This window comes from Capra hircus, chromosome 13, assembly GCF_001704415.2.
Source record: "Capra hircus breed San Clemente chromosome 13, ASM170441v1, whole genome shotgun sequence".
Classification (NCBI taxonomy): Eukaryota; Metazoa; Chordata; class Mammalia; order Artiodactyla; family Bovidae; genus Capra; species Capra hircus.
In genome coordinates, this window is record NC_030820.1 from 42,372,294 (window position 1) to 42,399,631 (window position 27,338).

At 50.2% G+C, this 27,338-nt stretch overlaps 1 protein-coding gene across 2 annotated transcripts; it reads left to right on the top strand.

Annotated features, from left to right (window-relative positions):
- ASB13 (ankyrin repeat and SOCS box containing 13) lies at positions 438 to 15,840 on the top strand. Of its 2 annotated transcripts, none has more exons than XM_018057300.1 (6): positions 438 to 549; positions 10,589 to 10,776; positions 12,094 to 12,244; positions 13,754 to 13,888; positions 14,066 to 14,257; positions 15,420 to 15,840. In XM_018057300.1, the coding sequence occupies exons 1-6, from the start codon at positions 507 to 509 to the stop codon at positions 15,545 to 15,547; spliced, it is 837 nt and encodes a 278-aa protein (XP_017912789.1). In that variant the 5' UTR covers positions 438 to 506; the 3' UTR covers positions 15,548 to 15,840. The 2 variants fall into 2 exon arrangements, with proteins under 2 accessions (XP_017912789.1, XP_017912790.1); XM_018057301.1 differs by having other exon boundaries at positions 14,066 to 14,237; positions 15,420 to 15,533.

Consider the following 27,338-nt stretch of genomic DNA (forward strand, 5'->3'; position numbering starts at 1 on the left):
CATATTTTGCTCACGGAGGCAGGTTTTGCCCGTGGATTCTTGGACATGTGGAAACGCTTTGCACACAGACACGTTTTGCACACCGACAGGGACGCGATGTGCACATGGACAAACGGGCATATTTTGCATGTGGACATACATTGCACCTGGACACGTGTTTTTCAGGATACCTGTACAGGTTTGCACACTGATCCCTTCTGCACATGGACACATGGCACGGCTTGCACACGAACAAATATTTTGCACACGAACATACATTCGTCCAGAAAAGCCCGAGGCGGCGACCGCGGAGTTGGACGCAGGTGGCCGCGGCGTGGCGCTGGACCGGGGCCCTCCCGGGAGCCGCACCGGCGGGGCGGGGAACTACAACTCCCGGCTCTAAGCGACCTCGGCCGGACGCGCGGCGACGCCGAACGGCCCCGCCCAGCGGGCGGCGCTTTCCCGGCCCAGGTTCCCGCGGCGGTGCAAGTGGCGGAGCCGCGGACCGGGGCGCCGGAGCCGGTGTCATGGAGCCCCGCTCCTTGGACGGCAGCTTCCTGGGCGACGTGGGTACGTGCGAGGCGCGGGGGGCGCGGGGCCGGCTCCGGGGACCGAGAGCTGCGTCTGGTGACATTCGCCCCCAGCGGGGACGCGTCCTGCTTTGAGGGGTGGCCAGGGGCGTCTGGCGGGGACTGGGTCGGTTCAGAGGGCCGTGCTGTTAAAGGAACAGGTCTGGGGGTCCCGTGCAGCTCAGACGCGGTTTCTGCGTCCCGCTCCAGGTTCCCCCGTCTGCCCGCGCGTCGCAGGGCTGGTCATCCTTGTGACCTGAGAACCGCAGAACTCCCCCCTACCCCCCGAGAGCCCAGCAACCTGGGGAGGATGCGGGGCTGTGCATGGTCACTGCCAGGTTCCGAGGAGAACCTAGGAAGTGCCCGCGTGGGACCACTGGTAAGGCAGCCCTGGTACCAGGGTTGGAGCAGACTGCCTTCCAGGCACCCAGTGGGAGAGTCGTGCGCGGGGTCCTTAGCATCCTACGGAGACACCAGGAATCCGATCAGGAAGGAGTGTGTGCGCGTGTCGCACTGTGTGAGACATGCGACCTTGATTCTTCATTGAGCCTTCCCTAGAATAAAATGGATGCTAGGGCAAAGGGCCATTCTCAGGGGAAGCAAGCCTCCCTGCCTACCGAGTTATTCTAGGGCAAATGACATGAGCAGTGAAAACACTTTGAAAGCCTGGAAAGAAAACAATCTATACAGTACTTTTATGCTCATAAAAAATGTAGTGCGAATAAAAGTGAGAAGTCTTAAGGGTAAATTTAGCTTAAGAGGAATTAGAGTCCTGGCAAAGCAAAGATATTTTATGATGTTGCAAAACATCCACCTTCAACAAGATCAAAGTCATTTAATAAGCATCTCTGTTTTTACTTGGCATCTCATCCTAGGCAAGCACAGGACTTTGACCCTGCCAGTGTAAGCTGTGCGTGGTTGGTTCAATGAAACAGGCAATGAACAGCTGACCACAGACACCTATTTAAGCACATTTTAGTATTTTTGTTCATGTACAAGGTTCGGTGGCTTCCCTGGTGGCTCAGTGGTAAAGAATCCTCCTGAAATGTAGGAAATGCAGGTTCCATCCCTGGGTGGGGAAGATACCCTGGAGGAGGAAATAGCAATCCTTTCCAGTATTGCCTGGGAAATTTGTGGACAGAGGAACCTGGTCGGCTACAGTCCATTGGGTCACAAGAGTCAGGCATGACTTAATGACCAAACAACAAAAACAACAAGGTTCAATAGCACTGCATCACTCCTGGGTATGTGTTTTTGTACAGTTTAAGGAATGTATCTTTTAGAGGATAATCAACTCTGAATATTCATTGGAAGGACTGATGCTGAAGCTCCAATATTTTGGCCACCTGATAGGAAGACCCAACTCATCGGAAAAGACCCTGTCGCTGGGAAAGATTGAGGGCAGGAAAAGAATGGGGCAACCGAGGATGAGATGGGTAGACAGAATCACTGATTCTGTGGACATGAATTTGCGGAAACACTGGGAGATAGTGAAGGACAGGGAAGACTGGCACGCTGCAGTCCATGTGGTCGCAAAGAGTCAGACGCGACTGAGTGACTGAACAACAACATTCTAAACTAATGGAGGATGCACAGTTTCTGGGGTTCATGGCTATTTTTGACTTCGCCATTGTTTTATGTCATGTATTTCTTCCAAAATACATTTCATCCTGCTGACATTTTTATTCTCAACACAAATGACTAAACTCAATGTGTTGAATCCAAAACAGTACTGCCATCCCAGCAGAAGCAGAGGACCATCGTAGGAACTTTAACTCATGTTAGCGTTCTGATCTCAAATTCTGTGTGTGTGGTATACTCTAACCAAACCGTGTAGCTTTAATATAACCCTGTAACACTTCACAGAAGTAAAGGCAGCAGTCCTATAATATGGGTTTACCAATAAGAACCAAGAATTTAGGGCAGGTCGCATCCTAAAGTGAATCCAGTGTTTGTTCCTTAGCAAATGTAATTCACATCATTGTCTGTTTGCAAAGTTGGAAAAAGTGACTCCTGATTTCAGCATCTGTACTTACGGGCTTCTGACTTGGAAGCTAGAGGCTGGCAGAAGATGAAAGGATTCTTCACTTATCCTCAGCCTCTGGGGTGTTGGGAAGGTGGCATGGAGAGAGAAAGGGGGAGGCAGCCCTGGGACCAAGACACCCTGGGACCATGGTGAGAGCCACTGAGCTGCTCGGCTGTGTGCCAGTGCTGACTACGAGCCTTGCAATGGCTGCAGGACACTCATCATTATCTATAAGTTAGAGGTGAAACCGAGTTCTCACAGCCAGGAAGTCACAAAGCTGAGGTGTTTTTTTTTTTTTTTAATATTTATTTATTTGGCTTAGCTGGGTCTTAGTGGTGGCAAGCAGATTCTTCAGTTGCAGCATGTGTGGTCTAGTTCCCTGACCAGAGATTGAACCCAGGACCCCCTGCATTAGGAGCGCAGAGTCTTAGCCACTGGACCACCAAGGGAGTCCCCAAAGCCGAGGTTTTAATGCAAGCAGTTCTTTTTGGTTTTGCCTGTTTTATGTTACAAGGCTCATGTCTCTTCTGTCAGATAAGATCATCTGTAATGGATGTGTAGTGCTGGGTGGGGTTTGTGACTGGGATGGATGCGTGTTGCCCGCTGCAGGTTCTCAGGGGGCGGGGGAGCACCATTACCATTCATCACCTCTGCATGATGTCACTTTCAGGCTCTGAGAAATGTCTTTGCCTCAGGGTGTCCATGATCAGGATGGTAGGTCAATCTGCATCCCCATTCAAGTCTCCAAGTTCATCCTCCTGTTGAGTCTGCAGAATATGATGGGTTTTGTTTGTCTGTTTTCTTTCTCTTTTTTTTTTTTGGCCTTGCTGGGTGGCTGTGGGATCCTAGTTCCCCAACCAGGGGTTGAACCTGGGGCCCTGGCAGTGAGAACACTGAGACCTAGCTACTGGACTGCCAGGGAATTCCGGGATTTCAATTTCTAAAGTAAGAATTGTAGTGAAAGTACTTTGAGAGATCTAGATAATTGGTGCCCTGTCTGGGAGATCAACTTCCTTAAAAATCTCAAATTGCGCATCTTGTTTCTGCCTTAGAGAAGGCTGCATTCTAGAAGTGTCTAGTTAGTGGAGAATCCTCTGGGCCGTGCATTACCCTACTAATAAAAATGTTTGAAGGAAATTAGGTTGATTTTAATACCAGTTGGTGTTCTGGGCACTCACTATGGCCAGGAGTGGCTGCCAACTACAGCAGTACAAAGGAGTTTTGATTTTTTGGTATAACCGTCCTCCCCAGCTCACACCCCTGGGTCCTAAGCACTGTAGGGGAGGGGTTGGGGTGGCGGATTATTGGATGAGCTATCAGGAAGGTTGTGGAGGGAGGGCAAGCATCTGATTTGGGCGTTTCTCATAAAATGTGTTTAAGAAGCTCTTTCCCTCCCTTTCCCTGGCTGTCTTCCACTGCTTGCGTTGCAAAACCTCTTCCCACTTGTCTCTTTTGCTTTCACTTTTTCGCTTTCACTTTCTTTTTCCCTCTTAACTAGGCTTTCACTGTCTTGTTCCTGTAGGAAGGTTAACCTTTTCTGTTTAAAATTTTTACCCAATTTAACACATTTTAAAAACCATGGGGTGTGCCGCTTGACCTCAAGTTTACTGACAAACAGTATTTGGGCTATTGATCATGAAAACACTGAAAAAAGACCGTGCTCAAAAAATCTCTTCAAAAGCAGCAAAATACTCAGCCCCAAGTGCTAAGTAAGGGTTTCTATTAATATATTTAAAAATGAAGATTTCTATCTTCCCTTAGAGTCAAGGTGACTGGTAGCTTCAAGCACACTGAACTTGGATTCGGACAGCACTGTAAGGTGGGTGGTCATGATCAAGCATTTACTAAGCACCACCTGTGCCCAGCTATCTGCATGCACGTGTCTTTGGTCCCTAAGGCCTCTCATGGAGAGGTCTGCCATTCTCAGGCTCTGGTCTCTCTGTCCTTATGGGTCTTTGGCCCTGTTTTGTTTTTTCACTCCTTTTCTATTAGGTGGGTGGGTACACTTTGCCATGATTTCTAGGTCCTTTTAGCTCTTCAATTCATCTTTGCTTTGTACCCACAAATCCTTGAACTTCTTGGACTTTGGGGGACAAGTCACTGGGGTCCCTGACTTTCCGGAGAGCCCGCTGAGAGTGGGCCTCGGAACACCAGCTCCACTGCAGCTTCAGTGACCGCTCACCCTGGCTACATCCCCATAAAGGTGCCCTGCGGCTGTGCATGGGGTAAGGGAAAGCTTACCTGGCATCATTTCAAGAATATTTACTGGGATATTTGGGGAGAAGTCTTATTTCAATCTCCGCAGTGAGGGCCCCAGGCTGCCCTTCATGACAGACTTGGAGCCAGATACTGGCCCAAGTGACGCTGAAGGGTGCCTGGTGGATGCTGAGCTGTTGGATCCGCTTGTGATGGAGGTGTTCGCTATGGCCTTTGGAAAACACTCTTTGTTAGAATGAAGCTGCTGCATGGAGGGGCTGCCTGGCTGGGGAGGAGTGGTCAGGGTCAGAGTCAGGGTCAGCACAGGGGCTGGGCTCTGGACTTTGGACAGTCGGGTAGGGCCGATGGGAGCTCTACTCTGCACGTGGGCCAGAGGCCTGGCAGGCCATGCCCGCCAGAGGGACAGGCTCTCTGGGAAGGCTGGCTGGCCTGTGGCTGAGAGCTGCTGTTTGGGCTCAAAGAGCTGGCTTCTGGGCTCTGGATGACTAAGTGGGATACTGGTAAATTGGCTGTCTGGAGAAAAAGGAAAAGAAAAAAAAAAAAAACAAGCAAAAGGAAAAGCCTGTTCTGATTTGCTGCTTCCCCTGGTGTAAATATTCACCCGTGCTGGCTCCAGCTCCCAGAGGTTTCTGCCTGGCCAGACTGCTGGCTATTTGGGTGGAGGGTCCCGAAACCCACCCCTGGGCAGTGTGTAGAGGAGGCAGGCGGTGTCTTCCAGGCACTGTGGCCTTGGCTCTCTTGCAACAGACTCCCATCTGACTGATGCCCTGGCACGTGGCATGGCTTGAGTGGGCGAGGCCACAGGCGTGGCCCAGGTCAGTGTCTGGGCTGGGCAGGCCTGTGACGGGCCAGTCGAGGGGTGTACTCTGGCAGTGGGGGACTGACCTGGCTGCAGCAGGGCACGTTCAGTCTGGCGAGTAGAACAGGCTCCTGGAGAGAATATGTTTGTTTGATACCCGTGTGTGAGGTGTGGGAGGTGGGCGGCTGAGGTCCTGCCACGAAGATGCTTGTGGAAGGGGAGGAGGGGGTCAGGGACAGGTGTGTGCACAGGGGTAGCCTAAAGGAGGCATGGGTAGGGGGCTGCACGCCGGAAGGCTCCCTCAAGGAGCTGAGACCCAGCCTCAGTGGGGAGGAGGAGTGGGGCTGAGTGGGACACAGCACACCTGGACCCTCTGTCAGCTACCTGAGGCGCCGTGCGATTGGCGACAAGGGTGTGTGTGGGGGAGTGGTGAGATGGGAGGATATGGTGGGGTGGGGGGAACCTGGAAAAAGGGGCTGGGGTCCATCCTGGAGGGTCTGTATTCCTGGCCTGCAAAGGCATGTGGATTATGTGGATTATTCCAGAGACAAGAGCAAGGGTTTGAAGCAGGACCACCATGACCCACTGATGACTTAGCTGCTAATGCTGAGTGGGGAGTGCTAAGTGCTAAGGGGGACGTGGGGAGGGGAAGACCAGAGGGGTTGTGATAGGAGGGAGAGGGATGATGGGAATGGGGAACCAGGAGACGATTATGTGGCAGGGCTGGGATTCAGGGGAAGTCTCATCCCAGAGGGAGGGTCTCAGGTTTCCAGGGTGGCCCCTCTCCAGTACTTTGGCCACCTGATGTGAAGAAACGACTCATTGGAAAAGACCCTGATGCTGGAAAAGACTGAAGGTGGGAGGCGAAGGGGACGACAGGATGAGATGTTTGGATGGCATCACTGATGTGACGGACATAAGTTTGAGCAAGCTCTGGGAGTTGGTGATGGACAGGGAGGCCTGGCTTGCTGCAGTCCATGGGGTTGCAAAGAGTCAGACATGACTGAGCGACTGAACTGACTGATTGACCCTCTCCCAGGGGAGTGGTCCAGGGGTGGGGGTATCCGGTCATACGTGGGGTCCAGGCACAGGGCTGGAAACAGCCTGAGCTCAGTGGGTCCACTAGCATGGCATCTTCTTGCCTCTCTTCCCTGCAGGCTCTTGGCTTTAAGGTTGGTAAGTATATTCCCACCTGCCCAACCTGCTCACTGTGGTGAGGGAGGGCATGCAGCGGTGGGGGGCAGGGGTGGGGGCTGCCGAGCTTCCCACTGCCAGCCAGTGCGCCTTCTTGCAGCTGTACTTCCTTTCAGCCACAAGGCACCCTGTGTTCTTTATCTCTGGGGTCGCTCTCCCCTCCCCTTTGCTTCCAGGGGTCTTCAGAGACACTGAAACTGCCACTTCCCCCCACCTCCCCCCTGCTGTAAAGCTGTCTCCTCTTGATGACACCCTGTGGTTGGTACCAGCTGTGGTTAACACCTCCCCCACCACTGGGCCCTCCTCCATCTTTGTTACTCCCTTAAAAGAGAATTTTTAAAGTTTTCGCTCTGGCTAAAAAAACCCATAGAAACGGTGAAGATGGTCAGTTTTCATTGCGCAGTTCAGTAGTATGAACTACATGCACATTTTGATATAACAGAGTTCTAGAATTTTTCATCTTATAACATGGAAACTCTGCACCTGTTCACCTCCCCATTGTTCCCCTTCCCCTTTCCCCCGGGCAGCCACCATTCTATTTTCTGTCTCTATGACTCTGGGAACCTCATGTAAGTGGAATCATACAGTATTTTTCTTTTTGTGACTTGCTTATTTCACTGAGTGTCATGTCCTTGAGGTTCTTATGTTGCAGCCTGTGTCAGCATCTCTTTCCTTTTTAAGGCTGAATAATATTCCATGGTGTGTATATATCATATCTTCTTTATCCATTCATCCGTCCATGGGCACTCAGGTACTTTCTGTATCATGCTATTGTAAATAATGCTGCCGTGAACGTGGGTACTTATATCTTATCGAGTTAGTGTTTGCAGTTCCTTTGGAGAAAAATTGCTGGATTGTCTGGTAGTTCCATTTTAATTTTTGAGGAACCGCAGTACTCCTGTCCAAAGTGCCTGCACCACTTTGCTTTCCCACCAACAGCACACAAAAGTTCCAATTTCTCCATGTCTTTGCCAACATCTATTTTCTGTTCTTTTGATAGTAGCCATCCTAATGGGTGTGTGGTGGTATCTCACTGTGGTTTTGATTTGCATGTCTCTGACAGTTGGTGGTGAGCATCTTTTCATGTGCCTGTTGACCATCTGTATATCTTCTTTAGAGAAATATCTCAGTCCCTTGTTACTTTTTTAAAGAGGTTATTTATGTTGTTGAGTTGTAGGCATTCTTTATTCTGATATATATGGTCCCCCTTCCCATTGGTGCCTTTCACTGTTGACTGTGGCCCCTGAGACACATAAATTCTCTCCTTTGTAATCATATCTGCTGCTTCTGATCCCTGCCCTCAGCTGCTACTAAGACAAATGTAGCCGTTGTTTATTCATTAGAAAATATGGTTCCCAGTAAGCTGCACTTCCTCTGTAGACTGATCAGAAAGAGATACAATTAGATTTTCTTTAAAAAATTTTTATGTCCAGGCTTTAGAATTCATATTAGTAATTACTCCCATTCATTCGTCCCTTATTCACTCAAAAAGCAAGTCATGTGAGCAAGCCTTTGTGGGGCCTCACACTGTGCCAGGCACTGGGAATAGAGCCAGCAGGTGATGCCCGGCAGGCTGGCCATAGCCCCATCTCCTCCGTGATGCCTTCCTGACAGGCCCTGGACACCCTGGACATGGGTCATCATGCTTCTAAGTTCCTGTAACTTGACCTGTTTCTCCAGTACTGCCGTCATCCTGTGGTTTTGAATTGGTTGTCCACCCCCTGCCCATGACTGTGAACTGCTTGCTCACTGTCACATCCTTCCATCTTTGTGCTCTGTGGTGGGGGAGGCTGTGTCTACCTGCACAGGCTTCTCAGTGGATGCTTGGGTCTCCCCTGCACCCATCTTCCTGAGCTGCACTTTCCTCCTTCCTGCAAGACCCAGGGCCCCCCTGCTCTTCTCTTCTGAGGGTTGCAGCTGCTCAATCTGCTCCCCCGAGATTGACCTGAAAGTGATCCACAGCCACTTTCCACTACCTACCCCCTCCAAAGACAGGCACTCGGGTGGCCACTCATTCTGACTGGGAGACATACTGGGGTCTCCTTCTGGGGTCAGTAAGTATGAAGTTCCCCAAGCTTGGATTCTGCATTTGTGGGGCTCATATCTCCTGAGGCCTCTCTCCTGTGCTTGCAGATGCCTGCCTTCTTGCTATGTCCTCATGTGGTCTTTGCTTCATTCACCCAGATCTCTGGTATCTGTATGTCCTAACCTTCTTTTCTTCTAAGGGCACCAGTCATACTGGATTAGGTCCCACACTAATAAGCTTGCTTTAACTTAATGACTTCTATAATTATGTCCCCAAATACCATCGCATTCTGAGGTGTTAGAAGTTAGGGCTTCAACATATGGATTTTGGGGACACAGTTCAGTCCATAACAAACTGTATGCCAAAAATTAGATAACAAAGAGGCAAACTTCAAACTACCAAAACTGACTCAAAAAAAAAAAAAAATCTAAATAAAAAACTTAAAGAAAGCCCAGACCCAGATGTCTTCACAGATGAATTTGACCTAATATTTAAAGATTTAATACCAGTTCTTCATAAACTCTTCCAAAATTTAAAGGGAGGAATACTTCCCAATTCATTCTCTGAGGCCAGTATTACTTTGACCCCAAAACTGGACAAATACATCAATCACAAGAAAAGTGACTCTTATGAACATAGACCCTCAAATCCTCAAAATATGTGTGAACCAACTCTGTCTTATAAAAAGATTATACACCATGACCAAGTGGAATTTATCCCAAGAATGCACAGTTGGTTGAACATCTAAAAATCAATTAATGTATTACATCATTTTGATATAATTAAGAAAAAATAGCCAGCATGATCATTGCCATAGCTCCAGATAAAGTCCTTGACAAATCCAATACCCTCTCATGATAAAAACACTCAAAAAACTAGAAATAGAAGAGAATATCCTTGACCTGATAAAGGATATCCATGAAAACCCACAGCTTTTGTGGTGAAGGACAAAGCTATTTTTGGTCACACCGCACAGCATGCTGGATCTTAGTTTTCCAAACAGGGATCAAACTTACATCCTCTACAGTTGAAGCATGGAGTCTTAACAACTGGAGGACAAAGATTTTGCCCCAGGACCAGGAACAAGACAGCAGGTGTCTCTTGGTACTTCTGTTCAATGTGCAGCTGCACATTCAAGCCAAAGCAATTAGGCAAGAAAAAGAAAAGGCATCTGGATTAGAGAGGGAGAAGCAAAGCTACCTCTGAATGCAGATGACATGATTTACTGTAGGAAATCCTGAGGAATCTGATAAAACTGAATTAAAAGAAGTCCTTGCTTTGAAGGCTCTCCCAGGCAAGGATAACGGAAGTATAAATGCCATGTTATGAGTATATAGGTGTGAGGGTTGTGGAAGATGTGTTTCCTGGAGAAAGAGATATTTCAAATGGGTTCACATGGACGGCATAACATCTAAACTAAGGAGATTGCAGAATGGATGGCTGGGATGGGGCAAAGGTGGGTTTCTCAAGCAGAGAGAATATGCAGAGACACAGGTGTGCCAGGGCTGGGAACCACGATGAGCCAGCAGTGTGGCTGGAGAACAGGCTTGTGGGGGTCAGTGGTAGGAGAGGGGTCAAGGAGGTGCCTCCCCAAAGACTTGGACTCTGCCCCCAGGCAGTGGGAATCACTCAAGGATTTTGAATAGGGGTGTCTGGACCAATTACACTTTCATATATACAGTGGCTTAGGTTTCATAAAGGGTCCTGGGGTCATACATGTGTTCATTTGACCTGGACAGAAGTGGCATGGTCTTAGCATTACCTGTGTTCCTTTCCAGGTTTCTGGGTGGAGCGCACCCCTGTGCATGAGGCGGCCCAGCGTGGGGAGACCCGACAGCTGCAGCAGCTGATTGAGAGTGGGGCCTGCGTCAATCAGGTCACAGTGGACTCCATCACGCCCCTGCATGCGGCCAGTCTGCAGGGCCAGGTGCAGTGTGTGCAGCTGCTGCTGGCCGCTGGGGCCCAGGTAAGCCACCCTGTAGCACAGACCCCCACTCCCACCCCCGGAATGGCAGGACAAGCTCTAGAGGAAAAGAGGCTTGGGAATAGTGTTCTGTGTGCTATGAGCACATAGAAAGAAAGGAAACCACTGCAGGAGGCGAGAAGGAAAGGAAGGAGGAAACCAGAATGGGCTGTAGAGAGGGCCAATCTCTATGGCAACCACACCCTGAGGTTGTGAGGAGGCCTTTGGACTGGCTGTTGGGAGGTCACTGGCGGTGGAAGAGAAGGGGTTTTAGCAAAGTGGTGGCGAGCTCTGCTCTGCAGAGCTGGGCCAGCTCTGCAGATGGGCCAGGCTGTGCACCTCTCAGAGGCCAGCTGCCTATGGGGCTGGTGGGGCCTTGGCTGTAGGAGCCATTTGGGTACAGAGAGCAGGATGATTACGTGGGATGCTGGCAAACCAGCTTTAGAAAGGCCAGGTAGAAAGGAACAAAAGCAAGACTGACTCGCTGCTTTCCCTAGTTAAGGACTCACAGCCGTACCAGGTATTGGGCTGGCGGAATAGCTGGGTCTTTACCAGCGGGCTGGGCAGGCTGGTAGGAGCTGGCTTGGCTCCCAGGGGACAGCAATGGGGGGAGGTGAGGAAGAAGGGAAGGCTGTGCACTGCTCACTTTTCCCAGAATTTGGCTATGACGGCAGTTCCAGAGGAAATGGAACAAGCTTCCGCGTGAATCCAAATAACAGCTGAATTTGGACAAATTCTAAGCGGAATCTGCCAGTGTGGGGAGTTGCCTTTTCCTGCTCTGTGATTTTCCAGCTAGAAGAGGCATGGTTAGACAGTTTTGGGCACTCCTCCTAGATGGGGCTCAAGTTAAAGCCTGTCTTCCTACCCTGCCTGTGCTAGTGAGGTGTTGGGGTGGTGGCGGGAATGAGGCTGAGTTGAAAGAAAAGCCCTAAAGTGCTTGCTGGCTGTACTTAGGCCTGTGGTCTGTGAATGCACTCACCTGGGACGGTGCCTCAGCACGTATTGGTGTTCTTCACTCAGTCGTGTCCAACTTTTTGTGACCCCATGGACTGTAGCCCGCCAGGCTCCTCTGTACATGGGATTCTCCAGGAATACTAGAGTGGGTTGCCATTCCCTTCTCCAGGGGACTTTCCCAATCCAGGGATTGAATTGCATTGCAGGCAGACTCTTGACCTTCTGAACCACTAGGGAAGATATGTAATAGAAAACCTAAGGACTTAGGAGAACCACGCAGTGTCTTTGCAGAGATGAACATGCATCAGGGCGTGAGTGGCCGGCACCCTCTCCTCCACCCTCTGATGCTTGTTACCCTCCCTCCAGGTGGATGCTCGCAACATTGACGGCAGCACCCCGCTCTGTGATGCCTGTGCCTCAGGCAGTGTCGAGTGCGTGAAGCTCCTGCTCTCCTATGGGGCCAAGGTCAACCCGCCCTTGTACACAGCGTCCCCGCTGCACGAAGCCTGCATGAGCGGTGAGTTGGCAGAGGCCTAGACGCCAGGGAGGCTGTCCGATGGCTGGTGAAGCCACGGAGTCTTGTGCTTTTCCTCCTGGAGATGCAGTGCTCGCCTGGACTGAAGGCAGGGTTCTAGCCAGTCATCATCTTTCAGATCCTCACCCGGGAGTCGGGGGCCCCCTGCAGCCACTTAGCTCATGGACTGCCCTGAGAGTCCCTGATCTGGCAGGAAGAGGAGGCCCAGACGCATCCTCGAGGCAGATGCTCTCAGAAGAGCTGGGCACTTGTGGTTTTCAGCTGCCCCTGGAGAAAGGATGGATTTCAGAGGGTGGGAGGACATGGCTGCTCCAGTCTCACTGGGTTAGACACGCCCAGGAGAGGAGCTATGACAGGCAGAACTGGAAATTTAGGGTGAGACCAGCGGGCCAGAAATATTTGAGAGGCTAGACTAGGCAGTTTGGATTCCACTGTTGAGAGCAAAGTTTGCACACCTGTCCTGGGCTTTGGCGGGTGCAATGCTCTGGCTCGCTGCGCTTGCTGGGACCTGGCTGTCCTATGTCTCCCCGTCTCTGCTGCCTGCACCCCAAATCCCGTCGCCAAGTCACCTTTGTCGATGGGGACCACTTCAGGCAGCTCTGAAGGTTTATGAGCAGATGCTGAATGCTAGGAACACATTGTTGAAAGATTCGTTTAGCAGTCATCCATCCATGCACAGCATGGGGAAGAGAAGTTTTTTTATTCCTACACTCATCTTAGGTTCACTGGCAGGGTCCTGCCAATAAGATGGACAAGGGACAAGGGATGGATTAAGAAGAGAAAACCAAGCAGAAGTTAGTGTGCGCACTGCACATACACCCAGGAGAGCTCAGGCAGAGGGTGGTTAGAGTTGATGTGGGGGAGACAGCCCAAGGTCCAGGTCGACTCGGTGAGGAGGAGGCTGGCTGGGGAGTGGAGAGGACCTGGTCATGGGGGATGAGTCCACATGAAAATGGCCACAGCCTGGTGGTGGAGGTGGAGCAGGCGTGATCAAGAAATGAGACAGGATGGAGTCTGGGATGGATGGAGCCTGACCTAAGCTCAACCCCAAACTTGAGTTAAAGATGCTGGAGAAAAGCCAGGAAAGAGGCCAGAAAGGTGTCATCTGGGAGTGGGCAGGGAACCCCTGTGGTAGGAAAGTTTAGGGAAGTTCATCCAGGCAGCTTGGTGTTTCAGATACAGCTTGGGGAGCAACTAGAGGTGGGGAGACCCTTCTCTCCACGAGGGCCGGGGAGCTTTGCATCCACAGCTGGCGACCCAAACTTTGTGTTCTCCCAGTGCTGGGTACAGGTCCGCGCAGCTCTTCCCTTGTCCGCTTGCCTGACAGGCTTTGGGGGATGGTGGGCGAGCTCCCCAGGAAAGGATGCCCACCCTGTGCTCTCGTGGGTTGCAGCCCACCTCCCCTGTCTCCTGCCGCCGCCAAGCTCGCTCCAGCCACGCCTGTTACTTCAAATACACGAGGCTTTTCCCTTTGCTTCCGTTTCTTTTAAGGAAGTTCCGAGTGTGTGAGGCTTCTGATCGATGTTGGGGCCAACCTGGAAGCGCACGACTGCCACTTTGGGACCCCTCTGCATGTTGCCTGCGCCCGCGAGCATCTGGACTGCGTCAAAGTGCTGCTCAATGCGGGTGCGTAGTCTTTGACCCCCTGCCCCACCCGTCTACCCCAACCCGGGCTCAGCACAACAGCGTTTCCACCTGTGCTGCCCGCTGCTGCAGAGGCTGACTGCGTTTCTGGGGAGGGGTTGATAACTTTCGTGTCCCGTGTTCCTCGGCGATTTTTGACTCTACTCCCGACCCCTGCAGGGGCCAACGTGAACGCGGCGAAGCTCCATGAGACGGCGCTGCACCACGCGGCCAAGGTGAAGAACGTGGACCTCATCGAAATGCTCATCCAGTTTGGGGGCAACATCTACGCGCGCGACAACCGGGGGCGGAAGCCGTCGGACTACACGTGGGCCAGCAGTGCCCCCGCCAGGTGCCTGGAGCACTATGAGAGTGAGTGTGTGCGCAGTGGCTCCTGGCGCCGCATCTGCGCGCGCTGGGGTTGTGGGGACCACTTGCAGGAAGGGAGATGATCACGATCAGTCGTCCCTTTACTCAGACGGGTCCCTGCGATGATGCAGATACAGGCCAGGATCTTCAGCCAACAGAGGACAAAGCACCAGCTAAGACAAGGCCTCGTCTCTGGGGAAACATTTTTAAGAGTTTACACGGAATTGCTGTCCTAAGAGGCTTTCAAATACCAATTGGAAAAGAAAAAGCCCATTGATTAAACATTTTGCCAACCTGACCCAACCAAAATCCATCATAGATTGAGAGGCAAATACCATCCACATCTGTCCAGAAAACATTTTCTAGAAGGTGTTTTCTCTTGCTGCATCCAGATAATTTAGGAGGAAGTAACTGGGAAAAGGAATGTCACCAGTAATTCATTTTTCTTTCAAAGAGGTTTTTCTTTCATAACATTTCCTAGGTAGAGAATACTCTCTTTGGTTAATATGTGTTGATATTTTGATCAAACACATGGTCCTAAAGGCAGCCGTTGGGGCCAGGCTCTGCTCTGTACATGTTCCTATGGCCCAATGGTCAGTGGCCTCCAGGCATGTTCCTTCTTTGGCCCTGGTGTGTGTCCCTCATGAACTGTAGCTCCAGGCTTCATCTTTAGGCCTGCGGTCCTGACCCTTTGTCCCGTGGGTCAGCTCTTCATGGGTCCCTGTGGCCGCAGTGCTCTGGAGCAGAGCCCCTGGGGCTTGGAACTGCAGGGGTGGGCAGCCAGCATTGGCTGCCTGAACCTTTGCCCAATCCTCATCTGTCTGGAAGTTTGACAAACAAGCCTACTGGCTGCAGATTTGTGCTTTGCTGATGAATCCATGTGCTCAGTTATAACATTATGGTGCCAAAAAAAATCCCACCAAAACCCAAAGCCCACAAAATGAAACCCCAGGGGCCATCAGCTGAATTCTACTTCCTGATCTTCTGTCCTGGGTCCCAGTCCCTGGCTGTCCTTCCTGGCTGCCTTCCGGAGAGGGTACACAGGGTTCATCATCTTTGCAGGAAAGGGGAGGTGTCTGCAGTTCTGTCCTGGCTCTTATTATGCTGAAGGATGCTGCACTCCTTCCTCAAGCTGACCTCTCGTACATTCTGTCCCTTTCTGCAGAGACCCCCCTTAGCCTGTCTCAGCTCTGCAGGGTGAGCCTGAGGCGGGCGGCCGGCGTCAGGGGGCTGGAGAAGATCGCCAGGCTGGACATCCCTCCCCGGCTCATCGACTTCCTCTCCTACAACTGAGCTTCAGGCACGAGGTCCAGGCAGACAGTGACTCGAGGCCGAGGGGGGTTCTCTGCCCTCAATGTCGGAAGCTGTGCCGCTGCTGTGGGGAGCAGCACCCTGAGTCCCTCCGGACCGTCCTGTTTCGTCTTCTGTGCAGACCCTTGGCAGATGTTTCTAAGGCCGTGGGAAAGGCCTGGGGCTGGCCCTCCCTGGACTTTGGTCCAGCTCCCTCCATCTTCCTCCCGGCTGTGCCGGTGTCTCTCTTCATGACCTTCCTCGGAGGGATTCTCAGGACAGACTCTCCAGAAGCACGGGGGGGGGGTGGAGGTGGGGGGGGGCCAGGTGGGGCTGGGGAGCCAGGGATCTGATTCTGTTTCCACACATCTGGGAGGCACCACCCTGATTCCTTCAGCGCCGGGTGGCCTTGGATGTGCAAAGGGAGGAGCCTGTGCAGCAGGGGGTGGGCCCCTGGGAGTGGGTCCCGGCCGGGCTCGGGACAGCACTTTGGGGACAGCCTGCCCCTTTGGGTGCTGTTTTCTGGAGCTACGGTTGGCACCTTGTGAGACCACCTGTGCCCAGGTGTGCCCATCACTCAGGGGGCTTTATACGGGTCTCAGTGGGGAAGCATCAGGCTTCCTATTCCCACAGTGTTTCTTAAGTTTTTCTCCAGTCTGAGGTCTCAGCTCTTTTAAAAAGTGTATGCTGGTGATGAAAACTTTTAGACACATGCGCTGTAGCACTTAGGTTTTGTTAACAAGTCTGTAAAGCAACAGGTAACAGGAAGGCGTCTTAGCACATCCTCCCTGGGGTAGTGATTTCCAATGTGAAGCACCACTGGGAAACTCTTTAGAACTGTTTTTCATCTTTCTACAGCTGCTAAATGAATTCTTTGCCCACCCCAAGTTTTGCTAATTTCCTGAAGCTCTGCAGTTGGCAGAAGAGGTCGCATCACCCTCTGCCAGGTCGAGCGTGGATTCATGCATTTTTTGTGGACACTTAAGGAACATCTGAGCTTCAGGCACTGCCTTGGTGCTGTGAGCTGGCCAGGAATCAGACTCATCATCCAGTCAGGGCGAGAAAGTGTTGCACAATCTGATTTTAGTAATAGAAAGAAACAAGTAATTCTACATTATAAACCATGAGGTGACATGACATAGTATGTTCAAACTGCATCTGTCTGCTTAAGATTCTGTATCATAATTTAAAATCTCAGGGGTTAAACTAGAGGGCGTTTGTATAAGTAGTTGAGGTCTATTTGGTTTCGGGGGCAATGGAGAAAGTACCCCTTGTGAACTCTCTTGTGGGTCAGGCCTCAAGCCAGTGTCCCCAGAAATGTTGACCTCACCAGGTTCCCCTGGAGAGTGTGGGGGGAAGAATGAGCCTGGTGGGTCAAGGTCATGCCAGCTGTGCTCACGACCAGGGGCACCTCTTGGCAGGGCTACACGGGTGGGGCCCATACATGGTGGAAAGTTCTGTGCTGGCAGCTGTGGGTATTTTCCGCTCCACTGCTCAGGCTGTTAGGATGGTGCTTCCTCGTACAAGGAGATAAGAGCCGCTCCCATTTGCTGCAGGTGTAGATACGAGTTCTGGGTCAATCAGTGTATCCGTGTGCACTAATCACACACACACACAAAAGCGCCAGGTTCTGCCCTTTCATCTTTGTAGCAGGAACTTGCCTCTGTCTGTGAAAGCTGCTAACGTTTCCACATGTGGGACACCAGGGGCAGAGTCTGGTTCCTGCATTTACTGCTCAATAAAATTGGTCGGGGTGAGTCCATCCTTTTGTGCACATGGCCCTTTTCTTATTGGGGGTGGGCAGAAGCACAGGGTGGGCTTCATCCAGGGAGAGCCAGAGGGGCTGCTGCCATCTCCGCTGGGTCTTGGCCAGTCCTGAACGTGTGTCCCCCTTGCCCCTCTCCCAGCCACTCCTCTCCTGGTGCTGGTCTCCATACCCCCGCGTGTGGAGAGACCCTGCCCAAGGGATCAGATGACTAACATTCCAGGGCTTCCTGTAGCTGCCCCCCACTTTATTGAGATGTAACTGATGAGGACAGACCCCTCCGTAGGACTGGCTGAAGACAATCTCAGCCCTCTGAGCCTGGGTCTTCCCAGCTGTAGGAGAGGGATCAAGGTCAGACTTTGATCATTGAAAGGCTATGATGATCAACCACCAAATCTCATGGATGAGAATATAAGGCCAGTTAGGCTCAGATGTTTTCATGAAGCCAAAATTCGGTGATGAGAAGTTGCCTTGAAAACAATGACATTCTTCTCAAATATTAAAGTCGTATGCATGACTGTGCTTTGTTGTATGTATGACTGTGGCTTTGTTGATGTGTAAACCTCTTCGCCTGGTGATGCCAGTGGTAAAGAACCTGCCTGCTAATACAGGAGACATAAGAGACGTGGGTTCCATCCCTGGGTCAGGAAGATCCCCTGGAGGAGGGCGTGGTAACCCACTCCAGTATTCTTGCCTGGAGAATGCCATGGACAGAGGAGCATGGCGGGCTACAGTCCATACAGTTTCAAAGACTCAGATATGACTGAAGCGACTTAGCACATGCACACATCTTACAACCATGTAAACAATTCTCTTCTGATTTTGAGGTAGGACCACCTATTTTAGGAGTAATCCACTCAGAACACCTCTCAGTTTACATTTTAAAACTCAATGTGCACATAAGGAACTATATTCAATATCTAGTGATAAACCATAATGGAAAAAAGTGTGGAAAAGAATATATATATAAACTGAGTCGCTTTGCTGTACAGCAGAAATTAACACAACATTGTAATTCAACTCTACTTTAAAAAATTAAAAAACAACCCAGTGTGCAGCTGACAGATTTGGAGAAGATATTTACATAGATAACAAATGACTACTGATCAAACTATGTAAGGATATTTGATAAATCATTCAGAAGAAGATTAACACCCCCCTCCCCACAAAAATAAAGCAGGCAAAGACTATGAACAAGAAATTTACAGAAGAGGAAACCTCAAATGTCCCATGACGTGAAAGGTTGGTCCTTTCCTGTCCAACCTGTCCCAAGTAGTGATGATGGAAATGCACATTAGTGAGTACACACTTCAGCGAAATGATACCGTTAAGTACCATCGTCTTAACAAAAATGAAAATGTATGTTGGGCAAATGGCAACTCAGACAGCCAACAGGGGTATAAATTGGTACGTGTGTTTTGGAAAGCTGTTAGATGGTATTGCTAAAAGTGCTTATACCACAATTGTACAGTAGCTCTACTTTCTTTCTTTTTTTTTTTTTTCCCTAGTTGCATTGTAATTGACATAGAGCACTATATGAGTTTAAGGTGCACAACACACACAATGAAACGATGACCACCTCAGATTTACTGAACATGGATCATCTCATATAGATACCACATGGAAGAAATAGAAAACAATTGTTTTCCTTGTGAAGAGAACTCAATTTACTTTTCATACTGTGTACAGCAGTGTTATATTTATCATGTGTGTTACATCTCTAGCACTTATTTATCTTGTAGCAGGAAGTCTGTCCTTTTTTTAAAAAAAATCATTTTTGGCTGCACTGGGTCTTCATTGCTTTGCAAAGGCTTTCTCTAGTTGCAGCAAGGGGGGGCTCCTCTGGTTTCGGTCCACGGGATCCTCACTGCAGCGGCTTCTCTCGCTGTGGAGCAGAGGCTCTTGGCGTGCAGGCTTCAGTAGCTGCAGGGCATAGACTCAGTAGCTGAAGCTCATGGGCTCTAGAGCACAGGCTCAGTACTTGTGGTGCCTAGTTGCACCGTGGCATGTGGAATCTTCTGGGACCAGGGATTGAACCTGTGTCTCCTGCATTGGCAGGAGGATTCTATCCACTGTGCCACCAGGGAAGTCCTAGAAGTTGTCCTTTTTTGACTACCTTCATCTGATTACGCCTTCCCCCTAACATTTCTATTTTGGCAAATGTACCTGAAAGAACCCTCACGTGTGTCATAAGCAGACAAGTGGCAATGATTAGTGCCACAGTGCATGTCGTAGTGAAAGACCTCAGCAGCGGAGAAGCTGTAGAATAAATTTGCACATTCACTTAATGCTTATGCACTGTGACTGTTAAGGTGAATTAGCGTTACATCAGTTCAGTTCAGTTGCTCAGTCATTTTGTGTCCGAATATTTGTGACCCCATGGACTGCAGCACGCCAGGCTTCCCTGTCTATCCCCAACTCCCAGAGCTTACTCAAACTCATGTCCATTGAGTCGGATATGGTTTACATGGATTACCACTAACAGATCTAAAAATTATAATGGCCAATGGAAAAAAGCTGGCAAACTTATTGAAGTATAGTATGAATCCATTTGTATAAAGTGAAATGCAAGACAGATGGCATCCGAGGATATGTGTGTGACCAGTAACATCGCAGAACCCACATGATAACCTTCGAGTTTAAGCGTTTGGGTTCCTTTATTCAGGAAAATGAGCCTAAGCCTGGCTCCCATCGCAGAGCTCACCGGCCCATATTGTGAGCAGCTGTGCTGACCGCAGGAGTGCCAGCAGGCTGCCTGCTTCTCCATCCTGCAGCATTGACTGTCCTTTCCATGACGGCCTGGAAAAGGCTTCCAGACCCTGCAGACTTTGTTTTTCCTCTTTTCTCAGTTGTGAGTACCATGTGGCATTGACAGCTAAGCCCATGTTATGCTGGCATCAAAAGTCTCATGATCTCTGGCAGCTTGAATGCAAATATGTTTTAAGTTGGTCCAATCTAAACAGGGAGCCTCCTAGAAGCCTAATGTCTCAAAACCACAAATAAAGGAGGAGAGGCTCGTGACAAGTCTCTCATACACACATCTCCTTCTTCATATAGACTCTGACTTTCCAGCAGCTGGTCTCCAGGTGTACGGTTCTCATGAACCACAAACTTCAGAGAAGAGAACTGGCAACAGAGCTCCGAGCTGGGTGTGCAAGTAGCATACCCCTCTGCATTCTGCACGATCCACAGAGAAAATTCCCCTTGCTTCTCGGTGTTCACCGCATCCGGCTCACTCTGCTGTGGTGGAGACAGGGCGCTGGATGAATGAGACGAGGAATGTCCTCTTGGCCCTTGGTCCACTTTCCCTTTCATTCCTTCCTTCCATCCATCTACCCTTCTTTTTAAATCATTTTATTTATTTTTGGCTGTGCCGGGTCTTCCTCTAGATGCAGTGAGCAGGAGCTACTCTCTAGCTGTGTGTAGGTTTCTCGTGGTGGTGGCTTCTCTTGTCGTGGAGCACGGGCTCTAGGGTGCGTGGGATCAGCAGTTGTCACTTCAGCTCCATAGTTGTGGTGCCTGGGCTCAGCTACTTCATGGCACATGGGATCTTCCCAGACCAGGGATCAAACCCGTGTCTCCTGCATTGGCAGGCAGATTCTTTACCACTGAGCCACCAAAGAAGCCCTGTTTTACTTTTTCAAACTGATTATTCTCTCTTAGGTTCTCCACTGAACACTGAAGATACCAGTAACCCCACCAAAAGCAAAAGCCAACACCCCAAACAGAAGCACAAGCCCTGGCCCCGAAGGACCTGAATCTGTTGCTCAGGGAACAGACATAGGAAGTATATCTGGGAATGGGGGCAGGAAGGGGTCGAGAGCCCCAAACAGGAAGGAGGCTCAACTTTGCTCTTAGAGGAGAAGGAAAGAGATGACCTTGACTGTTTCTCACGTCTTGGGTAAATAAATATTTACAACTGTATTCATTTTTCTATCCATGGTGCTGTGTAGTTTACCAGGCTTTCTAAGGACCTGTAGTATTGGCAGCACTTTTCTGGAGCAAGTGTGAAGATGCCAAAGACTGACGGATACAGCTTCTCTTTTGTTTCATTTCGTACACTCCTCCCAAACACAGAAACCAGAGAGTGAGGTTTAATCACGTAGGATTTTACACGTGTAAAGCATTCACTATAAACATTTGTGCTTACTTCTTCCAAATTTCTGGAGGAGACTTCTACAAAGGGCCAAACTGAGAGAAGGGAGCCAGACCTTCTGCCTATGAGTCAACACGCAGAACACATGTGGGTGGTTTTAAAACTTGAAATTAACTGAGCCATAGGGGAAAGATCATCACAGGCTACCTTCAAAGAGTCTAATCGTTAGTCTTTTTTTTTTTTTTTTTTTAAACTCTTTCTTTTGGAGAGTCAGAGGGGTCCTTTGCTTCTTTTAAAAAAAAAAGCACAGAGTGGGGAATTCCCTCGTGGCCCAGTGGTTAGGACTCTGCTTTCTCACTGTGGAAGGCCTGGGTTCAACCCCTGGTTTGGGGAACTAAGATTTCACAAGCCACATGGCCCCCTAAAAAGCTCAGAGTGTATCCAGCAGAAAATAGGATTCAGTTCTGTTTAAGAGCCAAGTGAGCAGGGGCTAAGGGCAATACAGGGAGCGGCTGGAGGAGGGGAGGGGAGGGTAGCCGGTGGAAAACACGGGTGCTGGGTCCTGCCTGTCGGGGTCACCAGTTCTACCAGCCACCCCTGCTGCCTTTTCCTGAGGAGACTGGCCAGAGCTCTCAGAGCAGGCCAAGAGCAGGACGTCGTTTCTGACACGACGAGAGCAATGTTACCTGCAAGGCTGGAGGACACACCCCCCACACCTGTAACCGGGGGCCTCACCTGGGAGGCGGCCTCAGGATCAGCTCATATGCCTCTAAAGCAAGGGCCGCCCAACCTGGGAGACTCGATAAAGCTGAAGGATGTTTCTAATCACAAGGGAACTGTGACCTGAGACGGAGGACTTGGCTTCTTACCTGAACACACTTCTTCATGGAAACAAAGGTAACAAGTTCCCAAACCAGCCTACAAAAACACATTCCTTTGTGTTCTAGAAACATGTAATTGGTTTGATCGATTGCTTTGTGATGATGGTTGCAGCATCCTGTGAGAGTCTGCCTGGGTCACAAAGGACTAAAACCCAAAGCCAGGCAGCCAGCTGACCACACACACAAACGCTTGGCTCAGGGATGTAGGGACCCTGCTTGGCGAGGGGTCGCCACCCCTGAATGGAGGCACGATGGACCTGAAGGCTGGATTGTGAAGGATGTGAATCCACTCAATACTAAACCTGATCTCAGAGACAGTCTGGGGCTTCCCTGCTGGCTCAGCAGTAAAGAATCTGCCTGCTAATGCAGGAGACACGGGTTTGATCCCTGGTCCGGGAAGATCCCACATGTTGCACAGCAACTCAGCCTATGTGCCACAACTACTGGACCTGTGCTCTAGAGCCCAGGAGCTGCAAGCACTGAGCCCATGTGTCCTAGAGAAAGAGAAAGCCACAGCGACAAGAAAAAACAAGAGAAGTCCCAGTGACGAGATGCCCCACAACTAGAGAGGAGTGCCTGCTCGCTGCAACTAGAGGAAAGCCGGAACACAACAACAAAGACCCGGTGCAGCCAAAAGCAAACACAGAAATAAAATCATTTTTTAGAAAAGACAGGCTTTTAGTTTATATTGAACTTGAGGGAAAGCAGGGGGAGGAAACTTTGACTGAGATGCCCAAGGCACCTTTGGTTTTAGAACTTTGTAAGGTGAGTTGTCCCACTGACATGACTTTAAACCTTCACCTTGTCACAGGTGTGCTTCCAGGATTTCCATGCGTCACAGAAGGGCCAGTGTGACACCAAAACTGGGAGAAGAGAGAGAGTGAGATAAAATGAATACAGAGAGAGAGGAAAATGAATGTTGAGTTGTCAGGCACAAGTTGGATGAGAAAAACAGTTCAGGAGTGAAAGGGATGTTGGAAATTTGGCCCAGCAGAATTTGGTTTATTTTCCTGGGCTCCAAAATCACTGTAGAGGGTGACTGCAGCCATGAAATTAAAAGACAATTGCTCCTTGGAAGAAAAGCTATGACAAACCTAGACAGCATATTAAAAAGCAGAGACATTAGTTTATCAACAAAGGTCCATCTAGTCAAAGCTATGGTTTTTCCAGTAGTCATGTATGGAATGTGAGAGTTTGACCATAAAGAAGGCTGATCCCTGAAGAACCGATGCTTTTGAACTGTGGTGTTGGAGAAGACTCTTGAAAGTCCCTCGGACTGCATGGGGATCAAAACAGTCAGTCCTAAAGGAAATCAGTCCTGAATATTCATTGGAAGGACTGATGCTGAAGCTGAAGCTCCAGTACTTGGGCCGCCTGATGCGAAGAGCCAACTTATTTGAAAAGACCCTGATGCTGGGAAAGATTGAGGGTGGGAGGAGAAGGGGACAACAGAGGATGAGATGGTTGGATGGCGTCACCGACTCAATGGACATGCGTTTGAGCAAGCTCCAGGAGATGGTGACGGACAGGGAAGCTTGGCGTGTTGCAATCCATGGGGTCGAAAAGAGTCGGACATGACTTAGTGACTGAAAAACAACAAGAGCTTGGTTACTACCTGGAGTAACATTCAGGGACAGGATGCCTCTGGGTGGGATGGGAGGAAAGGATGCTATGAAGTGAGTCATGGTTAATTTTATGGGTCAACTTGACTGGGCCAGGGGGTGCCCAGGTAGCAGGTTAAAACATGATTCTGGGGTGTCTCTAAGCTTCTTGCAAGAGATGAGCATCTGAGTCAGCAGACAGAATAAAGAAGGTCGCCCTCATCAATGTGGAGACACCATCCAGTCCCTCAAGGCTTGAAGAGAACAGAGATGGGGAGGAGGGGGTCTGATCTCTGCCTGACCACTGAGCTGGACATGGGTGTTCTCCTGTCTCAGACTGGGACTGGCACTATAGCTTCCTCCCGTCCCCAGGCCTGCAGGTCTGGACTGGACTATACCACCAGGTGCCCAGGTCTCAAGGCTGCAGGTGGACAGAGGGACTTTCCGCCTCCAAGACAGAATGAGTCGCATGTGATAAATCCTCCCCTCTCTGTATGCATGGGAAAGCATATCCCACTGGGCCTGTTTCCCAGGAGAACTTTCACTAACACAAGAAAGGAATATTTTGCAAATGTGACAGTCGTGATTCAACATGGTGGATGGCGGTGTCTACTGAACATGAACCTAGGACCCACCATTTGCCAAGCAAGAATGTGGCTTAAAATCTGGCACTTATTAAAACTCCTAGCATACTCTGCTACCTACTAAGCACTGTCTTCCGTCAGGGGGTAGGGCAGGAAGGCAGGCAGGCTGGGATTTCTAGGGTCGGGGTAGACGGACCTGAAGCATTCAGGCCCATACCCTGATTTCCCTGGGAGGAGATACAGGTGTACATGGGACTTTCCTCGGCTTCTCTTCCAGTGGTTCCCAAACTTTTGCCTGGAACATAGTCACCTGGGGGGCTTGTTAAAACAGACTGCTGGGCCTCCTCCCTGAAGAAAACCTGATTCAGTGATTCTGGGCTGGGGCCTGTGAACCTGCATTTCTGTGAGTTCCATGGGACACAGCGGCTGCTGGAGGGGGTGTCGGAAAGACCCACCCTGGGGACCACTGCTCTGCCAGCTGCGGTTTCCTCTCTACCAGGCTCTCAAACTTTAGTTTCGAGGCCCAGTTCAATGAAACGCCCTCAACGTGTAGTATTTTAGGGAGACGCATGGAGCCTCGAGATGCTTGGCATAGCGGAGGTCATTTCCCATTATGCTTCCCAGGGGTATCGCAGGGAGCCAGGCTTCTGGGGCTGGGGTCCTGGGAATCTTGCTTCAGAGGTTCCTGGCCACAAAGAACAGCGCTGTGTTTCTCTCTGCTGCTGTCAGCATCGACTTCCAGCTGCAGCCCAGTGCCTGAACTGCAGGAGTGAACACCATAACCACCTGTACTTTGTGCTGACAGGCAGCTCTGATCACAGCCCAGAGTGAATCATTACTTTCCTCGGGATGTTCCGACGGCTGAAGGAGGTGATGGATGACTGGAAGAGATCCAGAGACGTAGATAAATCTCTGTCTTACCAGTGAACCAGGGCGGGCCACTGTGGATTGGGTTTCCTTTGTTTTTTGTTTTTTTTTTTTTTTTTCTTTAATATTTCCAAGTGAATCCAGGCACCTGGTAGGGTTCTGCCCTTCAGCAGCTTCAGGAGGTAAAGGAGAGGGTGTGCTGCCATTTTCTGCTCTGAAAAGAGCAGAATAAAGGAGTAAAGATGGGGGAGGTTTATTCTGGAGGCAGAGGGGACCCTGTGAGGGATTTTAGTTGGGGGATAATGGGATGGGAGCTAGGAGACAGACAGCAGAGGCTGCAGGTGTGAGGTCCAGGGCCCTTTAAAGCTTCTCAGAGCAGGGGAGAGGGAAGGGAAGGGGGCCGCAAGGGAGAAAGTGGTGAAGGTCATGCCCACAGCTCAGAGGTAAAATCAACTGCACTGAAAGACTGACTGGATATTAAGAGATTGACTGGATTAAGTCTGGGAGGTAGTCTTGTGAATTTAGGCCTGAGTTCCTGGGAAAAGAGTGGTCATTCTCTCTCTTTCTCACACACATACACTGAAGGGATCATTAGATGGAGGCTGACCGCCCCCTTCACTCAGCTTAGAACCTGGTTCTCCCTGTAATGTCCCCACAAGACCAGCTGACATGTGAACAAGACCCTCTGCAGGTTTGGGGATAATGTGTGCCAAATGCAACCGCCCTCCAGACGCTGCCCCAGTCCTGCTGGCCGAGAAGATGCCCCCTGACCTACGGCTTGGGCGGTGCCCTGGGCCACTGCTGTGACTCAGAAGCAGGTAAGGACCTCTCTACCACGAGGGCCGAGGCGTGTCTGTGTCCCTCTCGGAGCCACATGTTAAGTCCTTGCTCTCTCATCCTCCTTCGGAACAACCTAACCCAACACTCGGTCCTGGACCCAGAGACACTGGGCATGTAGGAGGACTGGCCGCCGGGCAGAGCAGAGGCCACACTTGCTCGGATGCGGCCTCACGCCAGCACTTAAGGGGCAGGGCGATAGGAGAGGAGGCAGGAGGAGTCCCCGTTTGAGCCAAGGCAAAGAAAATGCTCTTTTCCGAAATAACATATTCTCCGGAAATCAAACACTCAAAGGAAGATGGAAGCTTAAAGACCAATATGCTTCACCTGGAACAGTTCAGGCCCATGGACTAAGTGAGCCCAGAGCCCCATCAGGGCCGATTGGCGTTTTACTTCCCTGGATCAAAGAGGGCTTTCTGATGCGGGCCAAAGATAAGAAATCCGAGTAACAGAATTCACATCTCCCAGGTTTGTTCCTGCTTCTCAAACAGCATATCAGTCAAGGAGAGTCTCAGGGCTGGATGCACCCACCTGAACATAGGGAAGGAGCTTGCCAGGTGGCCTGGCACATCCTTGTCCCCCAGGCTGGGAGCTAAGCTATTTGCTGAACTATATTTGCCTCTCTAGGACACTTACCCTAAAGCCTACTTATCTCCCAATACAGTAACGTGGGAGTTATACAACATGAACTGGGAGGGGAGATATAGTTCTGTCCTAAACATATCAATACTCAGCTTATTTCCTCTATTATGTGAGACTCAAAAGATCAGGGACCATACCTTCCTCAGCATCTGGCACAGAGATAATCCACACACAGTGACTGAATAGATGAAGGCAGGGTTACAGGGTTGCCATGGACAGCTGCCCAGGCTGTGTACTGTACAACTCCTCTATGGTGTGAACAGAGCCTCTGGAATTATGTAGGACTATGTCCAATTTGATCACTGTGCTCCTTCTTTTAAAGAGAATTTGGGATGTGCTTTTTTTTCTTAATCTCCCCAAAGTTGCTATGCTATGTTCCCATAGCTGTGAAAACTCTATGTACCTCAAGTATAAGTATTATTGCATCAATTAGACTATGAGTAGCAAAAAGCTGACCCCATGTCTTCAACACAGGAGGATTCATTATTTTTACATGGTAAGTCTGGGGGTAGAGAGGTTTA

Bases quoted from the DNA above. Each gene is read 5' to 3' on its own strand.
- ASB13 (XM_018057300.1), top strand. From the start codon at position 507: ATGGAGCCCCGCTCCTTGGACGGCAGCTTCCTGGGCGACGTGG. The intron at 550-10,588 runs GTACGTGCGAGG...GTTCCTTTCCAG, and splicing joins CAGCTTCCTGGGCGACGTGG to GTTTCTGGGTGGAGCGCACC. The intron at 10,777-12,093 runs GTAAGCCACCCT...CCCTCCCTCCAG, and splicing joins TGCTGGCCGCTGGGGCCCAG to GTGGATGCTCGCAACATTGA.